The sequence below is a fragment of the Herpailurus yagouaroundi genome, unplaced genomic scaffold (genome assembly GCF_014898765.1).
Source record: "Herpailurus yagouaroundi ecotype Mexico unplaced genomic scaffold, PumYag 166, whole genome shotgun sequence".
NCBI lineage: Eukaryota > Metazoa > Chordata > Mammalia > Carnivora > Felidae > Herpailurus > Herpailurus yagouaroundi.
The window spans coordinates 9,655,888-9,673,912 of record NW_024412407.1 but is presented as its reverse complement, the minus strand read 5'-3'; the positions used below and the strand labels follow the sequence as shown (position 1 = coordinate 9,673,912).

Below are 18,025 nucleotides of genomic sequence, written 5' to 3'. Positions count from 1 at the left end.
CAATGTATGTGGGACATGCATAGTTACAAGTTGGATGAGAACAGTTTAATTTAACACTGAGACAGCACAATCCATCTCAGCAGAGCCACCTGGCATAAACTAAAACTATATATCTTATGAGACAGAAGCAAGCTACTAAAAGCCTGGGAAAGCAGACTGATGTGAATTATTCCACCAAGCCCATTTAGAAAGAGACCTCATCTAATGAAAATGCAAAACCGTCAAAAAAAAAAAAAAAAAAAAAAAAGATTTGGGGACCAAGGAGGAAGAATTCACCATGATCACTGACTTTGAAGAATTCTAGTTAACATGTTTTTAAGTTCTAATTCAATATGATTTTCTTGTTCTTTCTTTACCAAAATCAAATAAAAATCCAATCAGAAGATATTCGCTTTTGAGATTTCTTTTCCTGAACCATCAAAATCAAAGATTTCTGTTCCATATAGGGGGCCCAACAAAGTAATGAAAGGTCGTGCTTCCTAGAATGACAGACACTTCATTTTAGTAATGTGTACTAATTTACAGTTTTATTCCCCTTCTTACTGTGTATAGAAATAGTATAGAAATAGTAATACTAATCCTAAAAGTGTATTTCCTAGGAATTTATGTATCCTTCGAACATGTGATTAGCGCTGTCTCCGGAACATCATGAATTGTTCATTTCTCCATTCAAACTCATCTTCTACTTCTGCTAATGAGATACGTCACACATCACATGAGGCAGTATATGAAAAACACAGCATGTGTTCAGAGTGTGGTGTTCCCACTCCACTGACTACGTTATCTCAGGCAAGTGAAGGAGCCTCCCTAAGCTATGGTTTCCGCATCTTCACAACAAGCAAGAGAAATAATCCATGGCAAGTTCTTGCACTCAGAATATACTTAATAAATGCCGGCTTAAAACATAAACCCTAAAGCAGGTGTTCTGTGGCCTTACTGCACACTCGAGATTCAGGAGAGGAAGAAGAAGCTCTGTGGAGAAAATGGGCAAGGACAGCACACCCACTAGCTAAATCTTTGCTAATTAAAGTGTGTTCCATGTCCCAGCAGGGTGACCATCACCAGAGAGCTGATCAGAAATGCAAACTCTCAGGCCCCACCCCAGAACCACTGAATCATAATTTTCATTTTAACAAGATCCCTGGGTGATTCATATTCCCATTAAAATCCGAGAAGCACTGAGCTAAGTGATGTGCTCCTGCACGCAGGCCTCATAATTTGTTGGACAAAAAATTCAAGTCTCAGTAAAATTATCAATGTATGTGTCATGGATCATTGGGGTCACTTCCCAACAGTTAAAAGGATAAATATTCCATGTGTGTGTTATATATTATGGTGTGTGGACTTAACATTCTCTCTCCTGGGTTGCTGAGTTTGTTGCACAAGTGTCGTGAGATTATCTCTTCACAACTTGAAAAAGTATTTATAAGTGAGGGCCATTCTGAAGCCAGCCAGCCCAGAATTTTCTTTTTACACTATCAGTATAACTGAAGTCTAAAACAAACAGTAAGCCCAAGATCTGAACTCCAAATCCTAAAAATATTTGTATGGCCTTACGGCTTAGGCCAAAACTCCAGAGACCAAGTAGCCAGTTCCCCAGTAGAGGCAACAGTTTCGGTAACTGGGGTGAAGAGGGTGTGGGTAGGAGCTGCTACCATTTAAAAGCAAGACCTAGGCAAAGATTCTAGTACATAACGTGGGTAGAATATTCGAGGAGCAAGGCATGGAATTACAGCAGCCATTCCTACAAACAGATATTTCACAAGCCCAACGTTCCTGAGTTGGATGCAGTCCCATTCCTACGGCCTCTAACTCCAGAACAATTTCTTACAGCAATTTCATGTGATTTCATGTGCCTTTTTTCTATAGTTAAATAGTTTTGAATTTGGGGCCAGCTTTTGCCCACAATGAAATGTGCCTGAATTGCACTCTATCACAAAACCGTCTCTAAACTGAGAAAGAAAATTCCTTTCTGACCCTTCCTCACACTGAACTCCTATATCATTGTGTTTTCTTCATTTAATTTTTAATCTATGCTAATTTTATACAGTCCATAAATATATTCTGGACAACACAGGCCACACAAAGTATTCAAGGCATCCAGCAGGGAGTCCAGTGTAGCCAAGTTACCATTTTATACGTTTTGCTAGGATGGTAGGTGTTGTAACTTTCTTATGCAATGGGCACTGTGATGTGCACTTACTTTTATTATGCAATGGTTCTATCCGAGTTTCTACTTTCTACATAATTGCCAAAATCAACTTGTAAGCTGCTTTAAATGGCACATATCTTATTTTTCCTATTCTGATTTCAAAATGCCATTTTGTATGATCTCTATTGAGGAGAAAATAAGCCCATTTTTAAAACAATTACCTAACAACACTTCAGATAAGAAGCTGTATTTTTCTGCCTAACATAAGTGTTTTTCTTCTCTTTTAAATTGAGTCTCGGGGCGCCTGGGTGGCGCAGTCGGTTAAGCATCCGGCTTCAGCCAGGTCACGATCTCGCGGTCCATGAGTTCAAGCCCCGCGTCAGGCTCTGGGCTGATGGCTCAGAGCCTGGAGCCTGTTTCCGATTCTATGTCTCCCTCTCTCTGCCCCTCCCCTGTTCATGCTCTGTCTCTCTCTGTCCCAAAAATAAATAAACGTTGAAAAAAAAATTAAAAAAAAAAAATAAATTGAGTCTCATATGAATGATATCTAGATTATCACTCTTTTGCTTTGCTATAAATCTGAAATCTCCTCACTTGTTTCAAAGCCTTACACCACTAAGGAAGACTAGCCTCTTGATCACCTAAAGAGTCACACTTTCAGTTTCCTAGAGTTGTGTTAGACAGCATGATTTAATTACTATTACGGACAGATTTGCATAAAGCTTTTTTCTGAAGAGGTTTAGGCCATTTAAGCAATGTCATTAGATGCGCAGAGAAATTCTTTTGAGAAAATGTAATGGAGCATGAAAAATAACAAAAATCCACAAAATACATTTATTCAAGAATCTTAATAATGAAGAGAAATTACAATTCAAAGTGAAGAACTAGAGGCTGAATACTCTCTATTATTTTAAAATAAAAGATGATTAAATAGGCACAGCATAATGCCTCAGAATCAGAGGGCAGCACCCAGTGTTATGTCTTCTGGAAAACTATGCTCATTTCAGAAAAAAAAAGTAGATTCAGTATATTCTTTGCCATCTATGGAATTTATTGAAGATACAGAACAGCAATTAATTTTAAGGATAATCTCGTACAAACTCATACTAGACAACATTGGAGTAAAACAAGCAAGTTCAGCCTGCCATAGACCATCTATCTCTCATTAAAGGATCTCCCATGAATTGATATTACCTTGTCAAGGTTGCTGCATAAAGAGAAAAAAAGCCATCCTGATGCCCTTTTAAAGACCTACTGACACTGGAGACAAATGTTTTCAGGTTTCCCTCAGCACTGCCACCTAGTGCTCCTCGTGGAAGGGGGAACCAGCTTTTTGTGGAGTAATTTGGGAAACTTGGCAATATTTAAAAGTGCCATAATCTTTGACCCAGCAATTCCATCATTAGCAATTCTCCCTGTAGGTAAGACCACATAAAAATGCACCAAGACTGGGGTATCTGGGTGTCTCAGTGGGTTAAGTGTCCAACTCTGATTTCGGCTCAGGTCACCATCTCACAGTTGTGAGATTGAGCCCCACGCTGGACTCCATGCAAGAGTGGAGTCTGCTTGGGAATTTCTCTCTCCCTCTCCCTCTCTGCCCCTCCCCAGCTCATGCTTTCCCTCTCTCTCTCAAAATACATAAATAAACACTTTTTAAATGCACCAAGACTATTTATAAATGACATCCTGCAATATCATTTTTAATAAGAAAAACAACAAACTAAAATATCCTGTGATGGAGAAAAAATAAAATTATAATAAGCCATACATTGGAGTAATATTCAGCCATTTAAAAAGTTAGTTGATATGCAAAAATCTCCAGGATAAAGTCCAGGAAAATGTGTGATATCATTTACCGTATATGAAAAGCCTACACATGCATATGTGAGTGGGTGCACTGAGAATCATCTGGAAGGATACACAAGGACTAAAAGTTTGGAGAGGAGGAAGAAAAAGGGAGATTTTTATGTTTTATTTTATATCTTTTTGGATGGATTGAATATTTATTGTATGCATGCATTATTTTTAGGTTAAAACGTTAAAAATGCTATACTAGGATTATGAAGAATGATAGAGTCAGATAACTTTATACTACTTTGGACTGTGGAGTAGAAGACACAGCAACTAAATCATTGTGACACTGTCATCATCCTCTGATTCAGCTCTGCCTTTTCCTGGCATCCCAGCTCTGATACAAGCTGACTACTAACAGTCATTTTTTTGTTTTTCTAAAGGTCATTAAAATGTATCATGCAATGTCTCCTATAGTCATTAATCTGAAAGCTATATTGTTAATTATTCTTGCTTATTGATAAATTGCCAGGTCAGTATTTTTCCACTGATTTGACATTTATCAAGATATTGAAAGATAGCATGACCAACTGCATTTTTTGAAGAGTTTATGAAAAAGTATTAGCAAAAATTAATTGTAGTGTTTAGGAAGCCCACAGGATTACCTTGATGAACTCTCTTTAATAAAACGTAGTTGATTTGTCTTTAGTGAAAATATTCCTTACCATAAGCTTAATTACCTTGAATAAGTAAGGCATAAGTGGACTATTTTCTTGCCCTTTTTTCACATATGCATATAGATTTAGAGTATATTTATGGTATACTAATTTATAGTATATTAATTCTACAACTTATCCAATATTACTTTAAATGCTAAATTAAGTTAATTTAGGGGAGAAGAGACTGAATCCAAACCAAATGTTGGGGAACAACATCAAAAAAACATGACCACTGATCGACCCAGGAGCTGGACCCAGGCACTCGGAGGATCCTCACCTCCTCCCCTGCCTTGGAACGTGGATTCTGCTTACCTTCCTCACTCCCAAAATGATCCAAGGGCTTAGCCTGGAGATAATCATGTGGGGTTAAAACATCTGCACTACAGACTGTATACGTGACTGAATCCAATTAGGGCCTCTTTATACACTTTGAAGATTTGAGGGCAATTGCAGGAATCCATTCATCTTGCCACCCAAGACAAGCCTCATCTCTAAGTTCCCTTTGCTATTATTAAAACTTCCACCTACCAACCCGGAGTGGCCTGCCTCTTTCTTCAGTCTCCCCCTGCCCTCTGCTTGAGGGGGCTAGTTTTAGATTATCCCTGCTAAGCTCCCAAGAGGTACACCAAGGTTGTACACATGATTTATTGCAACACCATAAGGTTTCAGCTCATTCAATTGTTCGCTGTCACATAATATTCTCTAATAACTACAGATTTTCAGAAAGCTTTCTAAAAATACTGCCTCTGATAGTAAAACAACACATTGTCCTTTTGATTGCTATTTCTATCTTTTACATTATTGAGGAATGCCTCAGTCAGCACTGGCATCCTGGCCATGTAGCCCCTTGTGTCTCCATAATGCCAACTAATTTATAACTGTGTTCATGCATGAGAATCTCACGTGCATACTGTATATTTCCCATGCTTCCAGCATTACTGTAGAGACAGCTAAGTTTATTGGTTGTGTTGCTCCAAAATGATTTTCTTTTTTAATGTAACCTACATATATTATATAATTGTTTTCTTTATTCCAAGAACAAAGAAACTCTTGGTGAATTATATCCGACTGGTTTTTGTTCCTCATCCCCATATTTACATATTCAGAAGTCTCTGAATCAGTTTTATTGCACTGTCACTCCATTTTTGAAAAATCTCCAAATTACATAAGTGGCAGTCACTTAATCTCTGTTCCCACTTTTCTATGCAGTTTAACTGACAGAGCTAGAATCATCCGTATTTGCACACTAATGTGAACATAAAAGAGTTAAATCTCCCAAACCTGTCTCTTTGGAAAATGCACATATAATATAATCTACTTTTCTATTATTTAAAATTAATGAAAATTTAAAAATTAAATTAAATTAATGAAAATACCCATAAATATATGAAAAGTTTACCATCTTCATTAGTCATCAGGGAAATGCAAATTTATTCTTCTATTTAAAAAAAACCTTTTTTTTAGCATTTAATTTATTTCTGAGGGAGAGAGAGAAAGAGTGTGAGCAGGGGAGGGACAGAGAGAGATGGAGACACGGAATCTGAAGCAGGCTCCAGTCTCTGAGCTGTCAGCACAGAGCCTGACACAGGGTTTGAACTCACAACCCATGAGATCATGACCTGAGCTGAAGTCAGACACTTAACTGACTGAGCCACAAAGGTGCCCCAGGGAAATGCAAATGTAAACTACAATATAATATCATGTACCAACATCATTTATCATAATGCTTAAAATAAAAAAGATAAAAAATGCCAAGTGTGGGTATGGGTGTACAACAATGGGAACTTTCATATATTGGCGGCAGAGTAAACTGGTATAACCACTATAGAAAATGGTTTGTCAAAACAATTTTACAAGAGGTTAAAACAGTTTTACCATTAGATAAAACAGTCTTAACCTATGAACAAACAGGTCTCAGGTATATACCCATCAAGCATGCATAACACCAAAAAACATGTAAAGAATGTTTATAGAAGAAGTATTTTTTAACTATTTTTTTTAATGTTTACTTATTTTTGAGAGACAGAGTGCGAGTGGGGAGGGGCAGAGAGAGAGAGAGGGAGATAGAAACCGAAGCAGGCTCCAGGCCCTGAGCTGTCAGCACAGAGCTTGACATGGGGCTCGAACTCACAAGCCGCAAAATCATGACCTAAGCTGAAGTCGAATGTTCAACCGACTGAGCCACCCAGGTGCCCCTGGAAGGACTATTTATATAGCCCCAAACTGTCCTTCAGTAATAGACTGGATCATGGTACATTAATGCAAATAGAATATATATAGCAATAAGTATGAATAATTGACATCTACATGGAAAAATATAGATGGATCTCACAAACAGGATTTTGAATGGAAGAAGCCAGACATAAAAGAATACAAAATGCATGAGAAATTGGTTCTTAGTATCAGCCTTGGTCAAGACTTATCCAAAATACTGAGGGAGAGTGGCCTTGAAAAGCATACATCATACATCTCATACATCAGAACACAATTTGGAAAAAATAATTACCTTGCATTATATACTGTGTGATTTTAGAAAAGGCATTTAATCTCCCTGGCTTCATTATTCCTCTGTAATATAGAGATAATGAAGCCTTACCTCCCCAAAAGCAAATGACTGTTTTGAAGATCTCTAAGGTCCTGTGTAGCTTTATATCTATGACTCAATGAGATGGTTCCACTTCTTTGTACTTTCATGAATAAAAACAGAGTTCTTTTAACAAAACAATAATAGCTGACATGGTTTTAAGCCACTTTATACATATGTATTACTTATTCAGTCCTCACATTTCATAATAACCCCATAAAATAGGTATAACTGTTCTCTTCCTTTTACAGATAAGGAAACTGAGGCTCTGAGAGGTTTGATAACTTGACCCAAATTGCACAGTTAATTCTGCTAGGGCCAGAATACAAACCCAGAAAATCTCACTCTATTACTCACATACTTAACTACTCAATATGCAAAGACAGTATAAGAACTCCATTTTATCTAAGCTGACAGGACTTTTTAAATTAACTTTAATACAATCTGTTGTCTAATCACCACAGAGCATGTGAAAATGTCATCTATGTTATGGATTGAAACTCTGATTTTGTTCAATCAAAGGAATGATGATTTTAATTTATTCATATAAATCTGGCCTCTCTGAGACAGTACTAATTTAAAAAACTATCGCTACTGAACAAGCACCAGCCAATTTTGATGGTCACATTCACATTTCCCATATGTGGTGCTGCTCTAGAAAAAGAGGGGAAATCGGCCTTCCTTGTTATTGTTGTTTTAAACACAGCCTCTTCTGCAAAAGACCTTATAGTATTAGTTCAGATTACTGAATTTTTTTTTTAATTTCAGTTGACTTTCTGTAACTTTCTGTTTGCTATAAGTTACGTCAATTATTTTCTGACAACTGTTTTTTTAACTTAGACGGAGATTTTACATACTTCAATTAGTTGGACCTCATCCTATTTCAGAGTTAAAGTCACCCACAATATTTATACTTTGCATTTTCTAGAGTTAACTTGCATCTGTGTCCGTCAGTCTCATTGTTGACTAGTTGAGAGCCTGTGACTGGGGTAAAGGATGCAGGGATGGTGTCTGCAAGGGGAGAAGAGAGGGAGAAAGGCAAATCCTGCTTACTTTGCAAGCAGCCTAGACTCAGCCAGGACACTCAATGGTTTTGCATGGCAAGCTGAGTTACCAGCGGATAAAAGTAGATTACTTAGATCAATTGTCGTAGATGGTCTTAAAGAAGGAAGCAGGCTTGAAAAGCATAGCACTTCTAAATGGAACTTCTCTGGGACTTCTAATCAATTGTGTGTTCTTGGAAAAGTCGTGCACTCACTGTTATTAGGAAGATGGAAGCAATGCCTGCCTCATACAGTTGTTGTGAAGCTCAAATGAGGAACAACCGATGGAAGTGAGATGACTTCATTGCGCTGTGATTATCGCTGCCTTAATTATTTAGTGTTGGCATTTCTGCCTTTAGAACTTCTGTTTCAGTTTAACTCCACCACAATAGCTCTAGGGTGGGGGCAGGAAGAGGCTTAGCCCCTCCTTCCAGCACTTTCCCTTGGTAGATTCAAATAAAGGAAAGTAACAGGCTTGGTTCTCTCTGACTTCTTTCCCAGAACAACAACCTTCTTACTATTCACCAGTATTTATATTTGGATAAAGAGCTAAAGCTGAAGTTACAGAGGGAAAATATAAAGCAGACTGCAAAACAGGGCTGCTCAGAGTTGCACAAAACTCTGCCGAAGCAAGCCTGAAAGCATTGAATAAAGAACACCAAAAACCGACTTGCCACACGCACTTCTTTTGTTCATTTCAATCTTGGCAGAGTAAAATTCAGCAGTTGGGTTATGTGTTTTCCCTTCCAAGGACTTTAGAAACAAGTGATTAATCTCTTTAAACAGTTCTCAGTAAAGAATATATTTTGTTAATTTTATGTCATTACAAAGGCTATCGAGCAAGAGCTGCAAAGACAGGATGAGTGCAGGGTATAAGAGGAAGGCTTCGGTTTCTCTTTTTAAAAATAAAAACCACACAGCTTAATTTATACTCCACTGAAATGAAGTTCTCATAAAATAGAGCAATGATAATACTGAGAAAATGTACATAAGAAAATGAGATGTTTCCTTCCCCTCACATGAAACAGTGAGACTCTTTTTCTCTCTCTCTTTCTCCCCCCTCCCCTCTCTCATAGCTATTTGCTTCTCTCAGCACATATGAAAATCTGAACAATCTAAACAAGTCAGTTAATGATTATTAAATTTATTTTAGATGTTATTTTTTTCTTTTATAAAACAAATTTTTGCAAACTTTTCAGAAGCATATTTCCTGAAGTATTTTCTACTGACTAGCTTTTAAATTGTGCATGGGGAGACACATTCCCAAATAATCTTTAGGAATATTTACCATATGAACTAAATTCTTATTTCCCTTAGGGAAAAAAAAATTCTGTAGGTGTTTACAGAAAATTTCTTGCTGGCTCTTGTAAAACGCTGAATTCATCAGAATTAGAAGCACTTCGAATACTCTAACTACAAACAAATACAGGCACAAAACCTCTGTATTCCATGGCACTCATATCACTGAATATAAGAAGAAAGACAAAGTCACTTTATCCTTAATACTTTTAATGATAGAAAATGAAAGACTCAAATAAATTATTTTGGCATTTCTTCAGTGATGCTGCGGTCCCTTCACTGATTACTTAGCTTTCACTACTATATATGAGACAAACACAATCGATTTTCAATCATTAACACCAAAGTCTGCCAGGAGTACTCTGCATTAATAAATCTCAAAATATTTTACCATTTCATTAAGTCTAAATGCATGTTGTTGGGAAGATTTCAAGCACTGTCTGATTTAGTAGGCAGCTTACTGTTGGTAATAAGAGACAAATGGTAAAATCAGAATTGAAATTCACTACTTCTGACTAATGCATCTATCATGATGGTCCATTATTCCAATCAGCCTGTCTCTAATAAAATTGACATCACTTAATTCAAATCTATTATATTCAGGGGTAACAACGTAGAAATAAATGTGGAAAGAAGAATAAAAGAAGTTAAAGCAAAAAGTCTGATTCCCGTTATTGTCATGTTAGGAATATTCCCCCTCCTGCCTCCAACTATGTACAAAGAAAACTACAGAACATCACCACAAGCTTTTAGGGACTAAGACAAGTTCAAGGAAGAACTCAGATCACTCCTCACCAAGGAAATTAGCTTGTGACATATGTAAGAAAATTGCATTCAGTCCTTCCTGGTTCAGCCAAACTTACTTGACTAGGCTAATGTACGTTCATGAAATGGATTGGCTTCAATGTAAAGTCTAAAAAAATTGAATATAAACGAACTCCTGAGGGAATTAAATCAATGGACTACAAAGCGACTTCCTGATTTTTCCCTGATAACTCATCACCCTCACCAGAGTAGGAGATGGCAATGGTAAATGGAGAAGGGTGAACAAAAGCCCTAGCAAAAGCAAACATTCACTCTCTTTCCCCTCCTTCCCTCGCCCTTTCCATCCCCTCCCCTACTTCTCTGTCCTCCTATGTACATGGATGATTAGTCTGCATTTACGTAGTCCCGTATATTCTACAAACTTTATAACACTCGGTTTGCATAGGTTACTATTCTTTTGTACAAAAGTAGGTAAATTTTAAATGCTCCTTTCAACAAGAATTTAAGGACAGTCTTTTAATGTGCAAGTAACATAAATGCAACAATCTGTTATTGAACAAATGATATAGAACCCGTTTCAAGACAGCTATGAATTCAGACAGCATTTCCTGACATCAGAAGTGAACTGCACAGCTACTAAAGGCAAAAGAGCTTTCTCACTCAGTAGTGTGAGCCTTTTTTTATGAATTAACACCATGGCCCCATTCATACTGGACGGTCCTATGACAACGTGGACCTCTGTGGTTTGAGCTAATGGAGTTGGCATAGCGTATGCTATCAAAGGTCACTTGCATTGTGGGTTTCTTTGGTCATCGTGGCTGAGTATGGACCATCCTTAACCTATTTTTGGAGGCATCTGTATCAATTCATGTAATGAGAGAATGTCTACCACTAAATTTCTTACATATCTTTCCTACTACTGTCACTACACAAAACAGATCCCGCCGAGAAAAAAATATTCCTGTTAAATACAAGTATAGCATTTTTAAATGGAAAACAACTGATCACCAGAGTACAGAAGGTATTCTACCTATTTGCTTCATTTCTAAAAGCCATTTAGCTTGCCCAGATCAAACCAATGATGGGTGCATATTTATTAATATGAAGCTGTATTTTTGCAAAAAAAAAAGTATTCATCATAAAAGTTATGCTCACATTTGCATTCCTTGCAGCACTTGCCATCCACGTATGCAAGAGCTGACTTCAGTGGGCAGTCAGGAATCGGGCAGATCAGAGTTTCACACTGGATAGTTCCATTCTGAGAAGAAAATAATATTTAAAGAATTTCCAAGTTGCAGTTTGATAGCCTGGAAGTATTTTTTAATCGGTTTCTTAAGGTTCAAACTCTTCACATAAAATGTCATAAATACCACTATCCTCTGGTTTTTACACAGTAAAACCCATGATACAGAGACCCACAGTAATACAGAGTGGGTCCTAACACAGTTGGTGACTGGCTCCCATGTTCTGTACAGTGACGATCCTAATAGATAGTGTTCTCCCTTCTGTTGTGAGGTGGATGAGAACATGGGTCAGGGACACACTGACAGTGAAACAGGAAGCAAGGGGTAAGCCTCACGTCTGCCCAGATTACTCACTAAATGAGAACCGACAAACCAGATTTCTGGAATAGCTGCTGCCATCCTGCAGACGCAGTCTCAGGACCCAGAATCTTCCCGTGGATGGTTAAGCACCTCCACAGGGCAGTGCTGACAATCACCGCAAGAAGCACCAAAATGCAAACAGTATGTCAGGGAATTTATTCCCGGAGGTCATTCAGGCAGGTAGCTGTTTCTCCAGTCACCTCACTGACCTCACTATACACATCTTGCATTTTACTCAAGTCAATTTTTGTCCCCCATTATCAGGTTGGGAAGGCTTTACTGTATTTGCAAAGTGCTATAATTTTTCTGGGACCAGAATATGTTTCTGAACAGAAATTATATAATGCATGCACGCACATGCACACACATATGACTAATTTCAGACGTATCTTTGACTTTTTAACATGCACAATATTCTGTTTTTGAACAAACTTGCTGAACTTGGAGAAATGTCTTTTTATAGGCTAATTCACACAGACCTCTGGCTTCTTTCCAGTAAATGAGTTTTAACAGATGAATTCAGATGAAATGTAAAAGTTCAAAACCGAGCTAGTCTTGAACTTTTCTTTGAAAATGAATCTACTTTTGAAAGAATAGTGCACTAAATATTTCTACTTTAATAGTGTGCAATTAGAGAAGTCATATTTATTTCAGTCATCTAATTTTTATTCCACTGTACTTGTAAGCATTTAAAGATTATCTTATGTATTTAAATTCCATTAATTTTTGGTATGATCCAATGTGGTCATAATATCTCATGCTGCACAGAGTTTAGTTTTATTAAATGCGTTAATAAACACATGAGGGGAAAATCCCTCAAAATGTTAAGGATAACAGATAGAATCCTTTGGGAATCACCTTTACTAACCCAATTTAAATTGCTAACTTCATGTGTGCACAAATAAACTTAAACTTTATAGCATTCCTAAACCATAATCATCTTTATAGGCTAGAAAGTGTCTTTAATAATGCAACACACAGTTCTTTAGATTTGACCGGGTTTGCTGGCACTTTAGTGTTGTGTCTTGAGGAAATGGGTCTTGAAATTTTCATGATTACATTGTTTTAATAAATTTTTAAAGAGTTGGGGCATTTGAGTTCCCTTAGTGTGAACTCCAGCAGAAGCCCTACCAGGCATGTGCAGTTCTTACAGCCGTCTGTCCAGGACTCAAATTCTCGGTAGGTGGTTCCCTTCATGGTGCAGGTCCTTTCACAATAGCACTGATCCAATCTATTCATTCGCTGCTCAGCTCGAGACAGCTGTGGCACAAAGGAAGGGGTTTGTATTGTTCACCATTCCAGCAACACAGAAATGCAAAATACATCAGGAAGCATCTCATTTTTTTCAGCGTATAGCAGTAATGATAGCTGTGCTCATCTATTATTTTACAAATATGTTTAAGCCAAAATTTAAAAGAGAAAAGATCCCCCCCTTTCTTTTTGTAAATTTGGTTCCTGCCTGTTGAAAAAAAAAGCATAATTTATAGGATATAAATGAAGGCTACGTAAAAATGGCATCATTCACAATGAGAAAAGCATTTTCCACTTTTAAAAATGTCTCATTTCATGAATATGTTTACTCAAGTGAAAAAAAAAACAAATTCCAGAACTTATATTGTGTCAGAAAAAAATCACGCTACAACTTGCAGGTTCCCAGTAACTACCATGCAAGATGAAAAACAATCTGGTGAAATTGCAAGTAAACTTGAAACATGCATAGGACAGTGAATACTCCTACAACAGCAACACTGTAGTAGAAAGCATTTGTGGGAACATTTCCTTGGCAAAATTCTAGTGTCCATATTCTTTACAAAGCCCCTTCACCTCTGTCCTTACAAAGAAAAATAAGTAAAAATAAATAATAATGAAAACTAAAATAAACAATAAATTCTACTGTAATAAGCAGTGTAAAAACCAGGTAATCAGTCTCATTTATGATTTACTGAATCATGTGCTATACAGATGGCTAGGGTTTGAATATTTATAAGCCCTTTCCTCGGGCAGAAATCCAGATTCGATGCCAACAAACAATATAGTGTAAGAAAAGTCTCAAAGGTGAACATTTGTGGTTATAAAAAAAACTATGAAGAACATCAAGGATCTTGAGCTCCCCACACTATATTTCTAAGTAGCTTTTACCTTGGCTGATGTTTTGGCTAAAATGTCCTGCAGCTCCATGATTTTCTGCACGAGCCCATGGAAGTCATTGCAGGTTGGACAAGCTGGAATTACAAACACTACATTGGTCAAGTTGTATCTATAAGGAGGTCAATCTAGTTAAGTCTATGCTGACAACTAATATGTGGGAACTCCAATTTCAAACTGACATTCTGGACAAAATTAAGCAAGAAGCACACTTTTCATCACACAGTGCAAGAACTAATGGACTTACTGCGATTAAGATCGGGGCACTGAGCAATAAATCCTTGGGGCATGACAAGTAATTGCACATCTTGCATTATACCCTGTGTGCGAAAAATTTTAAAAAAGACGTATTACTTTCATCTACCCAAATTATGTTCTACAGTCAAGTTCATGAAGGAAAACATTACAAGATAGACTCACCAAGATCCCTGAACAAAATCTTTTTGAATACATTACTTCTATTCCAAACCAAAGGGAAAGAAATAATACATCAGGCAAAATAGATGGTTACTCACGTATTCTCTTATTGATAATATTTTTAAAGCCTTAAGATTAAATGTCAAGATATAATTAAGAGGGAACAGTCATGTTGTTTTGAGAAGTTATTTTTAGTTAGCCACTGGAGAAAGGCTTGAAAATGACCTTTAAAAATCAACCCGAAAAATCACTTCTGGTTTCAGCAACAGTGAAACGGGTACCAATTTTAAATTAACTGCAATCATCAGAAAGGAAGAGACAGAAAAACTGAGTCATAAGAGCAATGCTCATTTGAGCATTTCTCATTTTTCAGTTGGATATTTTCAAACTAATTTCTCAATCTATTTTTTTTAATTTTGTAAAAATGTTTTTATTTATTTTGAAAGAGAGGGGAAGGGGCAGAGAGAGAGGGAGAGAGAATCCCAAGCAGGCTCTGCACTGATATGGAGTTCAGTCTCACAAACCATGAGATCATTACTTGAGCCAACATCAAGAGTCAGATGCTTAACCAACTGAGCCACCCAAGTGCCTCCACTAATTTCTCAATTTATAAAGGACAACAGATTCATTATACAGCTGCAGCAAGACTTAGCAAGAAGTCCTTAAAAGTACAGAATGTTCAGCGTGAAATTAAAAAAAAATTCCAGCTAGAAATGACCCATTTACACAGAGGGCCACAGCACATGTTTACAGGTAGAATTTACGTGTATCCTTAGTCACTAAGGTTTAATTAGCTTCCACCTTCCTGGGCTCTTAAACCGAAGGCCAATGGTAGCTCAAAAATGACCTCATCAGACATACTCCAGCTGTCTCTTTCACTTACCATCCCTCTCTCTTCTTTCATCAACTTTATATATATTTTCAATTAAAATTTTGTTTTATTCCTTTGAAAAATGCAAACAGAATGTTTAATGACAGGAGGACAGTACCAACATATTCTCAAGATAATTTTTAATGTACCTACAAAACATACCAAATACTGGTTTATATCTCCTATATGTTTAATGCAATTAATAGCATAGTATAAGAAGACTGTCAATGTGAATGATAAATATTTTAGTATACTGTGTGGAATTTCTAGATCTGTTGTTTGCTAGGAGTTTGGATTAAAAAGGCAACTTCTGTACAAACTCCTATCACTTGGAAACAGCAAAATGAAAACAATGCTACCATGTACAGTTATACAATCTGTGCACTGTACAACTCCACTGGACACAATTCACTCTACAATAAAAATTATAACCCCTAGATTAGTACACATAATTGATGTGTAAGAAGGATTCTGAGGCCGCATCCAAGCTCCATGGGAAAGACCATCATGGTTAAATAGAGGAGAGACTTGGCATCTACAAATTTGTCATCCCTAACGTGGGAAAAAAGCACTGATTTTCTTAGAACCCATAAGCATGGAATCAATTTCTTATGACTGGCTTTGGGCAAGTCACTTAACGCCCCTGAGCAGGTCTACGCACATGTAAAAGAGAAAAAAAAAAAAGAGCCTACATCAAAACCTACATAAGATTCGAGAATAATATATACAAGGCACCTGGTTTCCAGGTAACTAACAGTGTAAGTTTTAATTTTTTTAAATGTTTATTTAATTTTGAGACAGAGGGAGACAGAGCGCAAGTGGGGGAGGGGCAGAGAGAGAGCCAGACACAGAATCTGAAACAGGCTCCAGGCTCTGAGCTGTCAGCACAGAGCCCGATGCGGGGCTCGAACCCACGAACTGTGAGATCATGACCTGAGCCGAAGTCGGACGCTCAATCGACTGAGCCACCCAGGCACCCCTAACAGTGTAAGTAAGTTTTAAAAACACCTTTCCAGGATTACAAACCTTAGTTAGAACACAGTTTCAAAATTACTGGTACCTACTCTACCCAGAAATCCAGGAGTCGGACACAGAACCTATTATTCTTCAGTTAACAATCATTTTCTGAGTCACTTCTATATTATAGGCACTGTCATAGTCCCTGGGGGGAAATGATTACACTATGGGCTTGTAGTCAAGCAATTTTCTGGACTTTATTTCTTCATCCTTAAGATAAAGAAATTTAACTGGGATGTCTTTTAGATCATCTAAAATGATGAAATTCTATGGAGCGTGTCTCTAAGTAGACACTAAAAAAAGGTAAAAGTTATGACTGCTTTCTAGTTTTGACAGATTTGTGCATATATATATATATATATATATATATTCTCTTTTCACTTTCTGAATACAGAAAGACCTTGAATAGTGAATACTGAAACATTTTCAATCCTCTATTATTAACATCCCTGTAAAAGTATGAGCAAAGGTTATGTTTCAATGGTAGACAGTTTATTTGTATATTAACATCTTAGGTTTTTATGACTTTGAATGCCTAATCTCAATAATGACATGTTAATTTCCTGATTGCAAAGTTGTGATCATCTCTGTAATGTCTAAAGATCAAATTTATTCAGGAAAAAAGAGAAAATACTGTAGGCCACCTAAATAAAACATTAGTGTCCAAAAAATAGACACAAATAGAAAAAAATATACACAAATCAAATTATTTTGTTTCACACCACAAAGAGCAAAACATAATTTTCCAAACTAATTAGAAAGCATTTATATTTACATGTTATGATCCGCCCTTAGCCAAAAAATACCTTAAAATATCCGTGTGCATTATTTCTCTGTCCCAGCCAAAATGTTGTGCCCAGAGGCAAGTCAGTGGAGGGCTTTTCCACCACTCTTTCATATATCCTGCAAAAAAAGAAACATCAAATAATGTGAGTGAACACTAATTTTATAGAATCTTCCACTTCCTGAACTGAGAACATTTCACTTACTTATTGCAGTCAACGTGTAAAACCAAATGGGAAGCACTGATGGCTAAAGAGAGCTTGTGCCACTTATCATCAGCCAAAATGTAAGGAAATACTTCCGTGTGAGGGTGGTGACTGCCTGAGCGATAATGAAGTCTGACTTCATTCCGGTGGCCACTGCTTTCCAGTTCTAGGTACCTGCATAGAGAAGAAGCATATGGGACACCTTGAAAATAAAGTTCAAAAATTATTGACAAGACCTCCATCTCCACAAAGATCGAGTATATGTTTTCCCAACTCCTCCCATTGAGTACAACTAAACATTATATTATAAAACAAACATAAGAAGAGTCTAAAATATGGAATAGAGAAAGAAAATCAGTGAAGGACTGCAGGACCCAAAGTGGTGGTTTCCTAGGTTTTCTTTTTGCCTCATATCCCCAGACTTGGAGCTAAAGAAGCCAGCAACCTGGAAATACTAAGTGATGCAGACCCCCAAATAAATAAATTACATATATATATATTTATATGTGTGTGTATTTATTATATATAAATAAATTGCATATATATGTATATATAGGTGTATATATATATTCCAGAAAAACTTGCTGTCTCTAACCAAGTGCCAGGGAGTGGGAAGGCTAGGAAGAGAA

The 18,025-nt window shown here is 36.9% G+C and overlaps 1 protein-coding gene across 5 annotated transcripts in view; it reads right to left on the bottom strand.

Moving 5' to 3' along the window:
- Positions 1-18,025, bottom strand: part of NELL2 (neural EGFL like 2) — a 397,486-nt gene that overhangs the window by 229,967 nt on the left and 149,494 nt on the right. For all 5 annotated transcript variants that reach the window (XM_040488375.1, XM_040488376.1, XM_040488379.1 and 2 more), the window contains 6 exons: positions 17,397-17,570; positions 17,214-17,310; positions 14,350-14,422; positions 14,097-14,179; positions 13,089-13,217; positions 11,509-11,611 (listed from right to left, as the gene is read on the bottom strand). In XM_040488375.1, the coding sequence (XP_040344309.1) occupies positions 11,509-11,611; positions 13,089-13,217; positions 14,097-14,179; positions 14,350-14,422; positions 17,214-17,310; positions 17,397-17,570 (659 nt within the window). The remainder of the gene's footprint in view (positions 1-11,508; positions 11,612-13,088; positions 13,218-14,096; positions 14,180-14,349; positions 14,423-17,213; positions 17,311-17,396; positions 17,571-18,025) is intronic.